This window comes from Mus caroli, unplaced genomic scaffold, assembly GCF_978045245.1.
Source record: "Mus caroli unplaced genomic scaffold, Mus_caroli_1 scaffold_8, whole genome shotgun sequence".
NCBI lineage: Eukaryota > Metazoa > Chordata > Mammalia > Rodentia > Muridae > Mus > Mus caroli.
In genome coordinates this window covers 6153456-6168678 of record NW_028227263.1, presented here as the reverse complement: position 1 = coordinate 6168678, position 15223 = coordinate 6153456, and the positions used below count along the sequence as shown (strand labels likewise).

General features: G+C 48.4%; 1 protein-coding gene across 3 annotated transcripts in view; it reads left to right on the top strand.

The window, feature by feature from the left end:
* Window positions 1–15223, top strand: part of Inpp5a (inositol polyphosphate-5-phosphatase A) — a 193567-nt gene that overhangs the window by 77047 nt on the left and 101297 nt on the right. For all 3 annotated transcript variants that reach the window (XM_021167525.3, XM_021167526.3, XM_029479152.1), the window contains 2 exons: window positions 7026–7126; window positions 11326–11413. In XM_021167525.3, the coding sequence (XP_021023184.1) occupies window positions 7026–7126; window positions 11326–11413 (189 nt within the window). The remainder of the gene's footprint in view (window positions 1–7025; window positions 7127–11325; window positions 11414–15223) is intronic.

Below are 15223 nucleotides of genomic sequence, written 5' to 3'. Positions count from 1 at the left end.
TGACTGGGCATTGCAAATAAAAGCTCTGGGGCCTGTCATCCCTTCTGTCCTCTGCTGCCACCATGCAGCTGGCTTGCTTTATGATAAACCAGTATTTGTGGTGTTTGTTTGTTTGTATAAACAGACTCTAGTAATGTGTGTTGTTTTTCTTATGACTTGTTCTGTGTTCAGAGGACGGCTTCTGTGACTTTCATATTGTAAGATTTATTGAGATTTGGTTTATGGCCAGAAGAAGGCTTCTGCTGGAGAACACATCTAACAAGAGCTCACATCCTATAGACAGTGAGCATGTCATAGAATTTGTGATGTCATAGGTTTTGGCTTGCAGTTATGCTATCCTGTGTCTTGGTTGTGTTTGTATTCATGAGAGTATGTGCTTGTGTGAGTGTGTGTACACATGTGTACCATGACTGTGAGTCTGCACATGAGTGTGTGTACACGTGTGTGCCATGACTGTGAGTCTGCACATGAGTATATATGTTGCTTCTTCAGTGACTGTGGCTCTGTTTCTCTTTTTCTGTTATTTTTGCCCAGAGTGCTTTGTGTTGTTGCCCCTTCCCTTAGGTCATTTTTCTGACTTCCTCTCTGATGGTTTTGAGTTTCATCTTCTGAGGCCTTTTCTGGCATCAGTACTGACTCTGTCCCCATGAAGTGGCTCGCTCTTTGTATAACTGCTTCAAACCTGTGCCTTCCTAATGTGGGGCCTTGGTTGGCAGCACACCTGAGGCCTCTCTACACTTACCACCTTCCACCGGCTGTCCAGGCTGACTCCAGGGCCAGCTGGTGAGCTGTCTTAGTGGGTTTGGTTCTGGGGAGGATCTCAGAGAACTGTTTCCTTTTACACAGTCACATCATTCAGAGCAGGTCCAGACTTGCCATTGTGAGCATCAGTGGGCTGGGTTGGGTCTGCCCTTCATGCTTGCTTGCTGCGTGCATACTCTGCTTTTTGTTCTTTGTTTCTCATTCCTACTTTGTTTTGGGTTTTGTGTTCTGTTCTGATTTATGTTTTAGATGTTTGTCTTTTTACTGGCATTTTGAGTGGTTGCCCTAGTTTTGTGATACACAGTCATGTGTCAATTAACAGCAGGGACTCATTCTGAGAAGCATGTCATGAGATACTTTTGCTAGGCACGCATCCAGAGTATACTCATATACTTTGGTGGCCAAGGCAGGCATTCAGGGTAGCCCTTGGATGTAGTAAGGGGGTATGATGATTAGAGATGGAGGAGGCTGCCGCTGCTGCACTGTAGGCAGACTGTTTTAGAGAAGTCCTTTTTTAGGAAGGAGTTGTAGAACACTCTATCTCTGAAGATACAGCACACTGAATATATAAACCAGGAACAGTCATCTGTGCAATAGTGGCTGTGTGCTGGCATTACCACAGACACAAACACCATGCCATCATGAGGTGGTAGGGTTTCCAGTTCCATTACTGGAGACCACTGTCCCATATATGGCTTGTCATTGGTGACAACATCAGATTGGGTACTTGATGGTAGAGGTAGAAATGCTCCCCTATCTGTGTGGAAACCTTGAGCTTGTAAAGAGTTATATGTAGTATATAGTTGTATCTGTGGGTGCTGAAGAACCTAACAGGCACTATCAGTGATTGAACCTGGGATCTGCACCCTTGTTAGCCAAATTTGTTTTAGGAAGTGGGGCATAGCCTGTAGCTGGTTTTATGTTCTCCCTGAAAGCTCAGCTGTTACACACACACAAGTGGCTAGCAAGGCCTAAACAGATAGTCCCTACCTGGATCACCTAGATGTCTTAGAGCACTGTTGGGACAGACATGCTCCATTTCCTCATGAGAAGCTGGCTTAGCAGTACCCTCAGTGGATATAGTACTTTATCCCCTTGAGATGGTTCTGAAGGTGTTTCTATGGTTTCCTTCCTTTGCTTTTGCAGAGTCCAGTCCCAGGCTGGGCCTTTGCTGTTACTGTTTGTAGGGCTTTTGCTCCAGAGGCCTTGGAGATGTTTTCAAGTTTGTTTCGGGTGCTCTAGGGGGCCTGTTTCTGGGCAAATTCAATCTTGTTTCCTGTGATGGTGGCCAGTGCTGCTCTGCTCTGTCCTGCTTCAGCTCTGTATCCTCCTCCCAGCCGGTTGGCTGTCACTCCCTCCTCCTGCTTCCTTCCTGCCTGCCGGGACTTCTCACTTACACGGTGCTGAGGTTCCTTGCTTGCTCTTTCCTGGTGCCCATTGTGATTTGTTCTTCCTGCCATCACTCTATTCCGTGAGCACTGTGGTCCTCGTCGCCTGTTTGGCTCTTCATTTCTTCTCTGTGGTCACAGTGAGCATAGCTCACTCTGCTGCATGGTTATCCTGTAGAGGCTTCTCTGTATGCAGGACTTTTAACCCTCAGCAGCATGCCAGGGACTCCTGGAACTTGCTGTTCCCAGCTGTGGTGGTAGCTTGCGAGATTCCTGGTGTGCTGGCGCCCTCTCCTGTCAGTGGCTGAGTCAGGTACCCTGGCTGGTTGTGGCTTATTCCCTGATCGCTTCTTCTTGAACTTCATGGTTCTTGACTTCTCAGACTCCTTTTTGGACATCTCCTCCCTTGTGCTTTACCCCCTCTGACCCAGAGTGGCTTCTCTATGTTTTATTTTCTTCTCAAGAACCCTGTCACAGATGGTTCTCTTGTGTGCCGACCTACTCTAAGTTGTAGACCCCTGAGATCTCCCTAGAGCCCATGCACTGATGTTCTGGAATCTGCCCCAGAATCTTGGGGACTCCATTTCCTGACCTAACTTTTTGCCTCTCCAGAAGCCCTGGTCCAGGGTGTGTTAGCAGTGCCACTATACCATCTTCAGTCACACTGCGGCTGACATGTGGGTTGTTTTGCTTATGTATAAATACACATATCACGGTTTCTGTGTTTTGTGTGTGTTTGTGTGTGTGTGTGTGTGTGTGTGTAGCTTGTGTTTAATATATATAATATATGTATATATGAAATTTGGGAAAACTTGTGGATTGAGTTACCTTAGAAGCTATGCATCTAAAACAGCAGGAAGCGATCTTTCTGTTTACCCAGACCTTTCCTCCATTCCAAGAATCCTAGTGGCCCCTTGCACACAACTGTCCCTGGTGCTGCTTAGGGCAGAGCAGCTCTGTGGAAGGGATTTTTCTGAATTTTCTTCTTCTTTGAAAATGTACTTATTTTGCCTTCTTCCCTGATGGATGTGGCCTGTATTCTTGTCACATGAGAATCTGTTCCCTGAACGACATCAGAGGAACTGGAGCATCTTCGCTGGGTCTGTGTTCCATTACTTTGTTCTCGTGAACTTTTCTAGTCTTTGGGTCTCATAGGTCTGGTGATATTTGGCTTTCTCTGGCTTAGCTTGCCAGGAATCCATTGACTTTCTAGAGACTGTACATCTCAGCAAACTAAGACAGTGTTTAGTTGTCGTTGTTTAAAATGACTTTTTCTGCTCTGCTCTTCCCCTCTTCCTTCATATTCCAGTTACAACACTATGCCACGTGATGTGTTAATCATCTATGCTTCCACCCAAGGGGAACTCACGCATCACATGGTGGGTAGGTGTCATGCAACTAAAAAATTCCTCCAACCTAAGAAAGCTGTAGCTGAAGAAGCAAGAGAAGAGGTCCTATAGACGAGGGAGGGGGCCGGGGACAAGCATCATGAAGGCTGAGCAAAAGTGGATTTCAGCTTACATAGAGTTTGAAAATACCAGAGCCCCTAGAAGAGCTTTCTTAACAATGGATGTGTGGTGTTGGCCTGCAGAAGAATCTGTTGTGAAGGTAAGCATGTTGCTTGTTCTTAAAACAAACATGCTCCATAAAGAGAAAGAGCATGCTAGCAGCAAAGCACCCAGATATCAGTCTGTGAGGAGAACAGGCACACCTACAAAACACTCCAGATATCAGTCCATGGCGAGAATGGGTCAATGGAAGAGCACCAGGATATAGTTCTGAATGAGATTCCTGTTTGAGTGCTAGTTAGACAGGTCCTAGGTTTGTGTTCCCATGAGAGAAGCATGCCCTGTTACTAGAGTGGCTCAGCTGGCACCAGTGTGTGGAACCCACAAGGAATGGCTACCCAGCGCATGCCCCTGGTGCTGCTGCTGTGGCCCAGTGGGATCCCAGCCTTGTCCTCTGAGGTGACCACTCCTTGTATCCCAGTCACACAGACTGTTGTGATCTCAGGAGACAACAGTGCCCATTGCTTCCTTGATTATGGCAGATGTGTTGTGATCATCATTGTGAGTTCCATATCCCCAAGTCCAACACAGATTGAGGCCCAAGTCAAATGTGTCCAGGTATGAATGAAGCAAAGGAGTCCTGCCAAGTGGCAGTGACCCACAGCCCTTCCTCACACCAGCTCATGGCTACTTCCTACCACGTGTTGGGGAAGCCTCATCTTTAGTGGATAGAAGCAGCTTAGGCAGGACAAAAACTGTCCCCAAGACACACAGTGGTAGTCATGAGGTGATCTCCAAGCCACTAACCCAGTGTGGGCACCGACGCCAGTGGTGAGGAGTAAACTCCAGGGCAAGATGGAGTCACTGATGTGCGGGGACTTAGGCAAAGCTCTTGGTGATGTTGTTGGTTACAGTGTGCCACTCACTTGGTTCATGTTCCTAAAGCGGCAAGTGAGTCCCAAGCCTGTGCCACACAGCCCACAGCTGGCAGATGGGAGACTTGTGAAGGTCCAGTGAGGTTAGGAGGTGAGGTACGTCCTGGACAGTCTGGTCAGGTCAGGACTCGTCTGACAGTCCCTACACACCTTCTCAGCACTGTGCTGTTCCTTTAAAGTCTTCACTACTACTGTAGGAGATACGCACAAACATACTTTACTTTTTAAAAATTTAGTGTAACTGACAACATGAAGCACCCTTTGACCCCTGCCAGCCGGCCAGCTACCCTTCTAGAGTTGTCCTTGTTACCCTTGTGAGGCTTCAGGTTCTCTGTTCAGGTTCAGGACCCTGCGACTTCCGAGGGTGTTTGGGTTTTGCTTTTCTGAGGCAGTCAGGGCAGGGCTAAGGCCCTCTCTGGGTGCATCTGATGAGCTCTCTGCTATGCCTGCACTTTTAGATACACAAAGTGTGCTCCTGCCCTGCGTGCCTGTGGGATGGATGTGATCAGTGCTCCCTCTGGTGCTGGTGCTGGCCATAACTTTGGTTGAGTCTCAGCCAGGCTTTTTCCTGCTATGGTCCTGAGGCTGTGCTGACACCTGCTGTGGATGGTTTTCATCCTGTTTGCTGGCTTTCAATGCATAGCTGTCTGTCAGATGCCACTCTTTTCAACCAGGGACCTTCAGCGGAGCAGACTGGCCTGCTGGGTAGATGTGGCCCTTCATAGTACCAGCCGCTCATTGTGTTCCTTCTCCTGGGCCTTTCCCCCTGAGCCTAGGTCTCTTCTAAATGATGTCTACTTTAAACAGTTATCTTATGACTACAGCATGGTCTGATCTACCTGTTCTCTGCCCTGGTGAGGTCATATCTCCTTCTGGAGTTTCTGGCCAAGTCTGACTTGTGAGAAGTGCCTATAGTGTCTAGAGAGGGGTCAGTATGCCTGGTACCTGCCCTGCCTGACAGTTATGCTAGTATTTTCTTGCTAGCCTGGAGTTTCTTCCTTCACTGCCCATAGCTGTTGATCTTAGATTCTTTTCTTTTGAAGATATGTAGGATCGTAATTGACCCTTGAGTTCTAGTCATTCAAATATTGACCTTTGTGCTATGAAAGGCTATTTGCTTAAACAATAAAAACTCACTTAGAAAGGGAAAGTGCTACTTGGAATTTAGATGAAGACTACCAGATTTGAAGACCAGATTTGAAGAATGATTATGTAACTCGGTTCCTAAAATGAAAATTGTGACTCCTGGGAATTTTCCCCTAACCCTGGACTGGCTCTAGGTACACTGGCTTCCAGCCCTGCCTGTGGGTTTCCCTGCTACCACTTTGGCCCTGTGGTCATAGTAACCTCAACTTCATGTTTTCTTCTCCGATCCTGCCTTCTAGCCCTTCCTAGAAGTCCTTCCTCTCCCCCCCCCCCCATTTTACTCCCCTCCTGTACTAGCTCTTCAATGTCTGCTGGGGCTCATCCTTCCTTCAGTGATCTGCCCTCTAGGGTGCTGCTCTCCCCATGCTCCAAGAGGGCAGAACCAAGTGCCTTACCACCTTACTGCCCAGGAGATGGTTGGTTTTCCTGCGCTGTACTGCCTATGCCAAGCAAAGTTTGCTGGTGACGTCAGCAATGTTTTGGAAAAGTAGAAACCTTAATGGTTGGACAGAAGTAAGGTTGTGAGCTGTAGACAAGCTCAGGCTGTGCCACTCACTCAATGCCCATGCGACCATGGGTATGTTTCTGTCATATGCCAGCCTCCTGCTGCTATAAATTAGACAACAGGGCTACAGCTTCTAGGGCTATGGGGAACACAAGATGTACATATTTGGTGGTTCAGACAGCATGGGTACTGGAGTCTGCTTAGAAGCCAGCCTTGGTGATCCTGAATTAAGAATGAGCCTGTGCATAGTGAGCACATACATGCATGCACACATGACAGCACACAGGCAGTGCTCTCACACTAACTTAAGCTGACACCCAATTCTGCATGCATGCATGATGCACACACATAAGAACATGCCGTCACACTCTGACATGCACAGGAGCACATGCTACCGCATACGTGGTTGCCTAGACTAAATCTCTCAACAGGTATGTACAGCAGTGTTAACGATGTGCTGAGGCTGTGACATGGGTTGAGAACTTCCTGATGTTTTCTTGTCCATAGCATAGTACTGCTTTTTTGTAATTAGAGAAGAGTGCCTTTAGGTTATTGAAAAGGCTTCTTAGAAATTCTGAATCTTTGCGAAGGAAATATGGAAGAGGCTAGAAATAAACAGTTGGCAGCATAAAGGTGGCAACTCATAGAATCTGTAAAGAACTTGTGGGCACAGGGGTGTGGCCTTTGGTCTGCTGTCTGTGGGATGCCTGGCTGTTGAGGTGAGGCGCATGCTTCATTGCCCTGCTGTGGTTTGTGCTCTAACTCTGTGCTTTCTTCTCAGGTCCTGCACACACACAAGCCTCACTTCATGGCCTTGCACTGCCAAGAATTTGGAGGGAAAAACTATGAGGCCTCCATGTCCCATGTGGACAAATTTGTCAAGTAAGTCTCAGCTGGAGCCTGTGGACCGTGGGGTAGGTCTTTGGATGGGATGTGGTGGTGAATGCCACTTCTTGAAACTTGTCTATGGGTCATGTTGAGGGAGCTGCAATTTCCCCAGAGAGGTGTGTGGCTCAGTGATCCGGCAGCTGCTCACCGCCAAAGAGTAAGCACCTGTGCTGCTAGGCTAGGGGGGCAGGTCTTGGGGAATCCTCCATCAGAGTACCTGAGGTGGGTGAATGCTAGCCAAACTGCTGCAGTGGACAATGGATGATGGGCAGGACTGGGTTCTGCAGGAGCGTCTGAGCTTCGAAGCCTGGGAGGCAACATGCCATCCAGGGGACAGGCACTGTATGTATCGAGCCAATGCAAATTGTGCTCTGTGGCTCCTGAGAAGACAGGACCATCTGAGCTCAGGCCAGGAAGAAGGGGAATGGGCTCTCTTGAGATGGCTTTGCGAATGAACACAGAAGAGCAAGCAGGTACTCAATCTGCTCTAGGTCTGGAATCAGGGCCCTTTCCTGCCTGTGCCTTTTAGAACCAGCCTAGGAGCTCCTGTTTGCCCTTAGACCCCATTGTGTCCATCCTGCCTTTGACCAGAAAGGTGATTAGGGAAGAAGAGGAAAAGTCAGAATTTAGGGAATCCTGGATGTCGTTTTCAATGGGAAATGGTCTAAAGTTCTGAAAGGATTGCAGCACATTGGGAGTGATTTGGGCTCATTTGTTGTTCCTGGTGTATGGCTTTGAAAGAAGTCATGTAGGCCACAGCTTTGACCACGGAATGGTGCAGAAGAAATATCCATGGGCTATTCCTAGAACCTGTCCTCCATTGGAACAGCTTGGCATGGACACAATTGGGGATTGAGCTTTGCCTTAGTCCCTGGAGTGCACTCAAGGCACTCCCTGCCCCATGGGTCTCTGCTGTTCCCACTATCCTTGGTTGCGTGCGTGCGAGTGTTCATGCCTCCGTGCATGCATGCATGTGTGTAAGGGGTGTGTGCACATGCCACACAGCTCATATAGAGGTCAGAAAACAACTTTTTTGAGTCAGTTTTTCCCACTTGTATGTGGGCTCCAGGGATCAAATTGAAGTTTCAGGCTTGTACAACAGATGACATTACCCACTAGGCCATTTCACTGACCCTTGTTAGCACTTTTTCTTGCCACTTTATTTCTGTTTGCATCTGGCCTGAACTTGACAAGAAAATAAGGAAGTACTCCTTCAGTGCTTACATGCCCGTGCAGGTGACAGCTAAGATCCTGAACATCCCTGTGTGTAGAGAGGCTGATCAAGCACCCTGTTCACAGCAGAGTTTCTTTCAAGTGACATGTGCTACGTTCCCACCACTCAAGATCTTGGAGCTTGATTGGGTATCAAAAACTCTGTACATTGCTCCCAAGTAGTTTTCAAGACAGTTTGGTGTTCCAAAGCGTATTCCCTAACACTCCTAGTACTGGCACTTGGAGAAGGACAGCACGGAAACAGCCCAGAAGGAAATTGAGGTGGCATTCTGCTGGCCAGAGCACTAGCTCCCATTGCAGCAGTGGAATGAAATTGAGGTGGTATTCTGCTGGCCAGAGCACTGGCTCCCATCACAGCAGTGGAACAACAAGGGTGGGCAGACGTGCTGTAGGGGATGTCTTCCATGGTGCATGCCCTTGGTGCAGCAGGCTGAGAAGTGCCTCATAGAGATCCTGCATCACCATGTCCCAAGATGTCACTCTACCCTGCCTCAGAATGAATTCTAGTTATACTCAAGTAAAATTTGAAGGTAGAGATACAGAAGAGTATCTTTGTAGCTTTGAGGTAGGGAGGATTTCTTTCAGGATGTGCAAAACTTGCAGCTTAGAAAGATAAGATTGACACATTGGTCCTGTTAAAAAAAAAAAGCCATACTGTTACAGAAAGATATTCTGAAAGAAGGGAGAGCTAAGCTACCTTATGAAGAACATCTGCAGCACACATCACTGACAGAAGTTAGTGTTAATGCCAAGGACTGCAAGTTGACAAAGGAGAGAGAGGCTTGTGGGCTGGAGCAGCAGAGCATCTGAAAGGGGAAGGTGCCATGGGCACTGAGCCCTGGGCACCTGTAGGCCAGTGGCCCTCAGGAGGGAGGTTCCATCACTACTGTCCCTTGGATGGGCTGTGTGTGGCAGTGCAGGCCTTGCTGCTCTGGCTTTGAAGAGCAGCTGTCCTTGAGAAGGCTGGGGCTGTCAGGTACCCTCCTGTGGATTTCCCACACAGTGCTCTTTGCTTTTGGCCGGACTCAGCTTCTACCTGGACCATTTTCCTTAGCCAAAGAGCTTTCTGTACTGTTTATTTCAGTACAAGTCAGCTGCTGCTGATTCTCTTAGCCTTTGTTTGTCTGAACAAGTTCGTTGTTCTCATTTTTGAAAGCTGCATTTATTGGGGATGAATGGGAGCTTGTCAGTTCCCTCACTACTTCAAGGACACCATGTCATTGTCTTCTGTGTTTCATTGTTTCCGACCAGAGCCCAGCCCTTGTGTGCATCTTCATCTTCTTGTGGATAATGTGCTTTCCCGGCTGCTCGCTTTCATCTACATCTACCTTGTTTGTAGCAGCTCAGTTTGCTGTGTTCTGGTTTAATATTGTTTATTTTGAACAGTGCACCTACAGATTTGCCTAAGTTTGGAGAACATTAGTCCCCTCTATCCATAGATGCTGCTTTTCTCCCGGCCCCCTCCTCCCTTGCCCTGATTCAGTGTTGCCCAGAGAGGTGCAGCCATCCACATGGCATGGGAGCCCCTATTGCATTGCATTGCTTTGCAGGGATGCCCACTCTTTGTCTATCCTGTGAGATCCCGATTCTTGTCTGTCAGCACCAGAAACTCCTTTCTTCTGTACATTCCTATTTTCCTTTAGGGCTCATATTTATCATTTTAATGTTCTTTTCCACTAGTCCTATTACTTTTGTCCTTTCTGGGCCTGGATCAGTTGATAGCTTGTTTTGAAAAAACTATGGCCCTGATGTTATGCTGACCATTCCCATGTCAGGTAGCTTTTTACTCACATTTGTCTGGAGGAGGGCAGCATGTGCCAGTGTCCTGTGTGTGGTGGTCCAACAGCAACTTAGAAGGGTTAGTTCCTTTCTGCTACTGAGTGTATCTTGGAGATTACATTCAAGCCATCATCCCACATCAGGCATTTGATACCAGATGAGCTTGGTGCTTAGGGTTGGTACCCTGTCATCTCTCATCCTCACTCCTCGGGATCTCAATTCAGTGCTCAAGGTTGGTGCCCAGGCATTTCTTTCTCCGTCTTCATGCCCTTGAACATGTTGAGATCTGTGGCTGCCAGCTCATTTGCTGCCTCTCTTTCCTAGACTTAAGGTTTCCCTTGGGGTCCTTCCCTAACATCTGTACTTTGGGTCATATGCTGTGCCTGCTTCTCACCAGCAGCAGAGAAGGAATGGGCTTTTGTCCCACATCCTGGGCTGGATGTGTGGTAGGTACTTTTTCTCTAGCCAACCTAGAGATGATGATAAAATCAACCAATTGGTTTTTGACCATAAAAAGGGATGGTGGGAGATGCAGTGAGGCTCTGCCACATTGGCTGATGAGCATGGGCTACTGTCTCCTTTAAGGAAATGCTAGTCACTGTCACTGTCACTGTCACTGTCTGCACTGTGGGGCTGCCAATGAGAGCAGCAGACTCTGGAAGTCACCTACACATGGTGTGTGGCTTAAGTGAGTCCCAGGTATTCCTATCAGTGTCTTTTTTTGTTTTTTGAGACAGGGCTTCTCTGTGTAGCCCTGGCTATCCTGGAACTCACTCTGTAGACCAGACTGGTCTTGAACTCAGAAATCCGCCTGTCTCTGCCTCCCAAGTGCTGGGATTAAAGGCGTGTGCCACCACTATCCGGCTCCCATCAGTGTCTTTATCCCTGGGAGGCCTCATGGTATAGGCATCTCACAGGCCTGAGTAGAGACCAGAGACTGCTATGTGGCTGCTCTCTATGTGCCAAGGACACAAAGAGGACTTGAGTCCACTGTTGCTATCACTGATCTTCCCCTCTTTCCTCCTTCCCTCCCTCCTGCTTGGCCCATTTAGGGGCTGTGTGGGTCTCAGGGTGATGTGAAAAACAGTTTTAATCATGGCCTGGTGGCTTGGAGCACACAAGTGGGAAGGAAGGCGTGGCGTCTGGGCGTTTGCTTATTGTGCTCACTCTTTCCCTCCCAGAGAACTACTATCCAGTGACGCAATGAAAGAATACAACAGGGCGCGTGTCTACCTGGATGAAAACTACAAGTCACAGGAACACTTCACGGTGAGTCATTTTTAAGCTATGGCACGAATCCCAGGACAAGGGAACCTGAATCTTGGCTGTTTCCGAAGAGTACTAAGTCGGCATGCATGCCCTGTCACAGCACAGTGTGACTGTCCTATGAAAAGCTTCTCATGTTCTGTTGACTGTTGGATGGCCCGAGTCCTCCCCCTGGCAGAGCTGGTGGCGGAGGCTTAAGAGTGCATCTCTTTGCTGGTCCAGAGAGAGCATGGGCGGGAGCTGGGGTAGGGGTGGCCAGCTCAGGGAGGCTGGCCTGGAGATGTACGACAGAGAGGAGGACCCAGGTCTTCAGGGTGGCTTAGATAAGAGATTGAACTGGAGCCTGAGCTGCTCAGTTCCCCTGCTCCTGGGCTTGGCAATCACTTTGTAAGCCCTGAGCAGGCCTTCAGAGGGAAACCTGCTTCAGAATGGGTGTGCCTTACAGTGGTATAGGATAAAGCCTGCACCGACCTCATAGGAACTGTCCCTCTTCTAGAAGTGTCCTGGGTCATAGGCAGGAAGCACTGGGAAGGGCTAGGAAGTATCGAGAGATGTTTGAAAGCCTTTGTAACTGTTGGCTTGGAGAATGCCATCTCAAGCTCTGTGGTGCCTCGGCCTTCAGGGATTGAGTTACCTTTCTGCTCCGATGCCTTTTCCTTTGCTCTCTGACACGTTGTCACATTCATAGGTTGTCATAGGTTGTCACAACATTGTCACATTCGTAGGTGCTGCTTCTCTTCTCCACGAGATGAGATCTAGCAGTGGCCCTTGTCTGTCAGCCCATCTTCTGCCATGAGCTACCCTGAGCAGCTACCTGGCTTGGCTTCTGTTGGGTATATGTCTGTCTTCTATATGGAGAGATATAGCAAGAGTGTATGTCATGCTGGGCAGAACAGGGCATGGCTCCTGCCCTGCATCTTGTGTGTGTGTGTGAGAGAGAGAGAGAGAGAGAGACAGAGACAGAGACAGAGACAGAGACAGAGACAGAGGTGGGGGAGGGGCAGGCTTTGGGGTCATCCTTAGGCTAGAGAACCCCTGTCAACCTGTCAAGGGTTCAGTCTCTGGGTTTGGAGCATTCAGTGCCAGGTATGTTCTATCCTCTCAAAGACATTTTCTTCAAACTCATTAGTGTTCCACCCACCCACTTTCAGAGGTGTCCTTCCTCTAGCCCTGGCCTGCTTAGAATATAGTCCTCCTGCTTCCCCTCATCTTCCCTTTGCTGCTTCTGCTGCTGGCTTCTTCCTCTCAGCTCTGTGCTGCTTTCCTTCTTGTAAAAGGCCCCTCCCTTTAGCCTACTGGATTTCCTCTGCCAATACTCAAATTTCTTATCTTCTTAAGTCAGATTTACACAGATGAAAAAGACAAGAGATATCAGTGAAGATAGACATCAGACTAGACACAACAGACAGAAAGGAGGTAAACTGAGGGAAAGCAGTGGAAATTGCTAGAAATGAAAACAGCCTAGAAAGGGTCACACTGGGATGATGTCATGTGGCCTGGCACCATGTCTCTAGGGCCTTCCAGAGGGCAGAGGGAACAGAGATGCTTGTTTGTACAAACAATGGCTAAGGGTTTCTACAATTTCACAAAACTTACACACTCTTAGATCTGACTGTGGCAATGGGATTTCCAGCAGAAAATGCAGGCAGAATCTTAGTAAGGTACATCACCATCGGACCGTGGGCACCAGTGCTGCAGAAGGCTCAGCAGCAGCATCTTTCCTGTCTTTCCTCCATTAAGGCCTTGCTCCACTAGTGCATCATCTGTAGGAAGGTTCTTTTCTCCATAACTCCCCTTTGACTTTATAGACAGAATGACCTAAAATACAGGGATGGGAGGATAAATCCCACATTCACAAACAGGGCTGGTTTGACACTGCAAGAGCCTTCATAGCTGGGCTGAGAGGAAGAAGGTCGCAGTCTGAGGGTAGAGCATGACATGTGGTACATCTGCTTTGCTTTGTTCCCCTTTGCTTGTCAAGCAGTTATTATGCCTTGGCATTCCTGTCCTGGGACCCAGCTTCTCTATCAAGAACAGTGTGATATGAAGTGCCTTCATGTCTGATTGAATGGTGATGATCAAGGGCTCTCCATGTCTGTCTGGAGTCATTGTAGGTAGCAGAGAGTAGAGGTCTCTTATCCCAGATTGTAACTACAGTCGCCCTAGGTCTTTGAGCACCGTCCACTTCACAGCCCTTCACTGTGTTTCTTGGTGTGTTATGGCCTTTAGTGAGGGCCTTAGGATGTCCTGGTAGGAAGGACCTCCATCCACCCTTGGGGTCCTGAACATAGCTGGCCACATCCGACAGCTAGGTAGCCATCCTCCTGCCTAGCCTGGTACCCCGTAGCTTCAGACAGAGGAATTTAATCTTTGTAAGATTGATGGTATCAGCTGAGTGTTTTTAGCTGAGTCTGGTTCAAATAATAGGCCATTAATTGAAAAAGGAAATTGAGATGAATTTATCTTATACATAAATGCTGTCATGGGCATTAATGGGGATCAGAAAATAGTGGCCTGTTTCCAGCAAGCTGCTGGGCTGAATGAACTGCACCTGCTGCATGAGCTGACGGTGGGGTGGGGGTGGGAGCCCCTGGTGATGGGGTAGACTCTAGTTTAAGATCTGCTGCCTCTGTTGCTGGTGATGCTCCGGGGGCTTAGAATAGGAGAGTTGCAAATGGCCTTTGCTGCCAGGAGGTGGCACCAGTGCAGCACATGCAGCCCCAATGCTTACTGCAAGGATAGCTCCGAAGATTTTTATCCTGAGATGGGGACATTAAGTTCTCTGTGGCTTACTGTGGCTAACATGTTTGTCTATCGATGTGAGATGGATGTCTGCTGTCTATGCTGTACAGAAACCATGAAAATGACCCCTCGATTCTGGGCCCCTGGCTTTGTCACTGCTCCGTGTGACATGGAAAATTGTTTACTAGAAGTCTGGGTCTTCAGATATTCTGCCAGACTGGCATGTTAGGTTGCTACCACTGGAAAATCTGGGTCCCCATCCTGTTCCTTGTGTTTGAATGTTTCCATTGGAAGAGGATGTTGGCCTTGAATGGCTAATTGTGAATCACAGGAGAGGGCAGGAGTGAGCATACTGTGTCCCGGAGCACTAAGAGTACCTGACTTTGCTTCCCTGGAGAGCCCACCTTGGTTGGCTTAGCTTGTTTTTGTTTGCTGTTTTCTCCCAGGATTGCACATACAGGTCCCTGTCCCATGTTTAGAGTCACGGAATGGACTTGTCTCCTGGCAGACCACTGGAGGCTAGGAGTGTGGGGGGAATGTGAATACCCACAAACCTTCTGGATGGGGCGGGAAAAGGCAGTGGCACCTTGGAGAGAGGGTTACAGTCATGAACAGAAGAGAATCGGAGGCTGTTGGTGGGTGTGTTTAATTTCAGGGACTGGGTGAGTTCCTGGCCCAGTTGCAAGGAGCTTGGATCCAAAGAGGTAAACTCAGTGAGGCATGAGGGAATCACAGGGACTGGAGGGCCAGAAGCCAAAGTGCAGCCAAGAAAGAGCTCTCCGAGGAGGATTTACAGGAAGACAGAGGCTACGTTCCTCTCCATGCTGCGCTTCCAGGCCAGTACTGAAAACACTGGGGAACAACATCCAGGTAGGAAGGCCCTGGGCTCCATGCAGTGTGTGGAAGCTGGCGTTGGTGAGACTGCAGCAGAGATGGCTCTGAGGCCTGTGGCATCCAGAGAATTGTTTGTGCTTTTGATTGTTAGTGTCCTGGTCAAGGTGCCACCAGTTTAAACATCAGTGACGTAAGTGAAACATGTAGCTCTTCTGTTGAAGTGGTTGTATGAGGCTC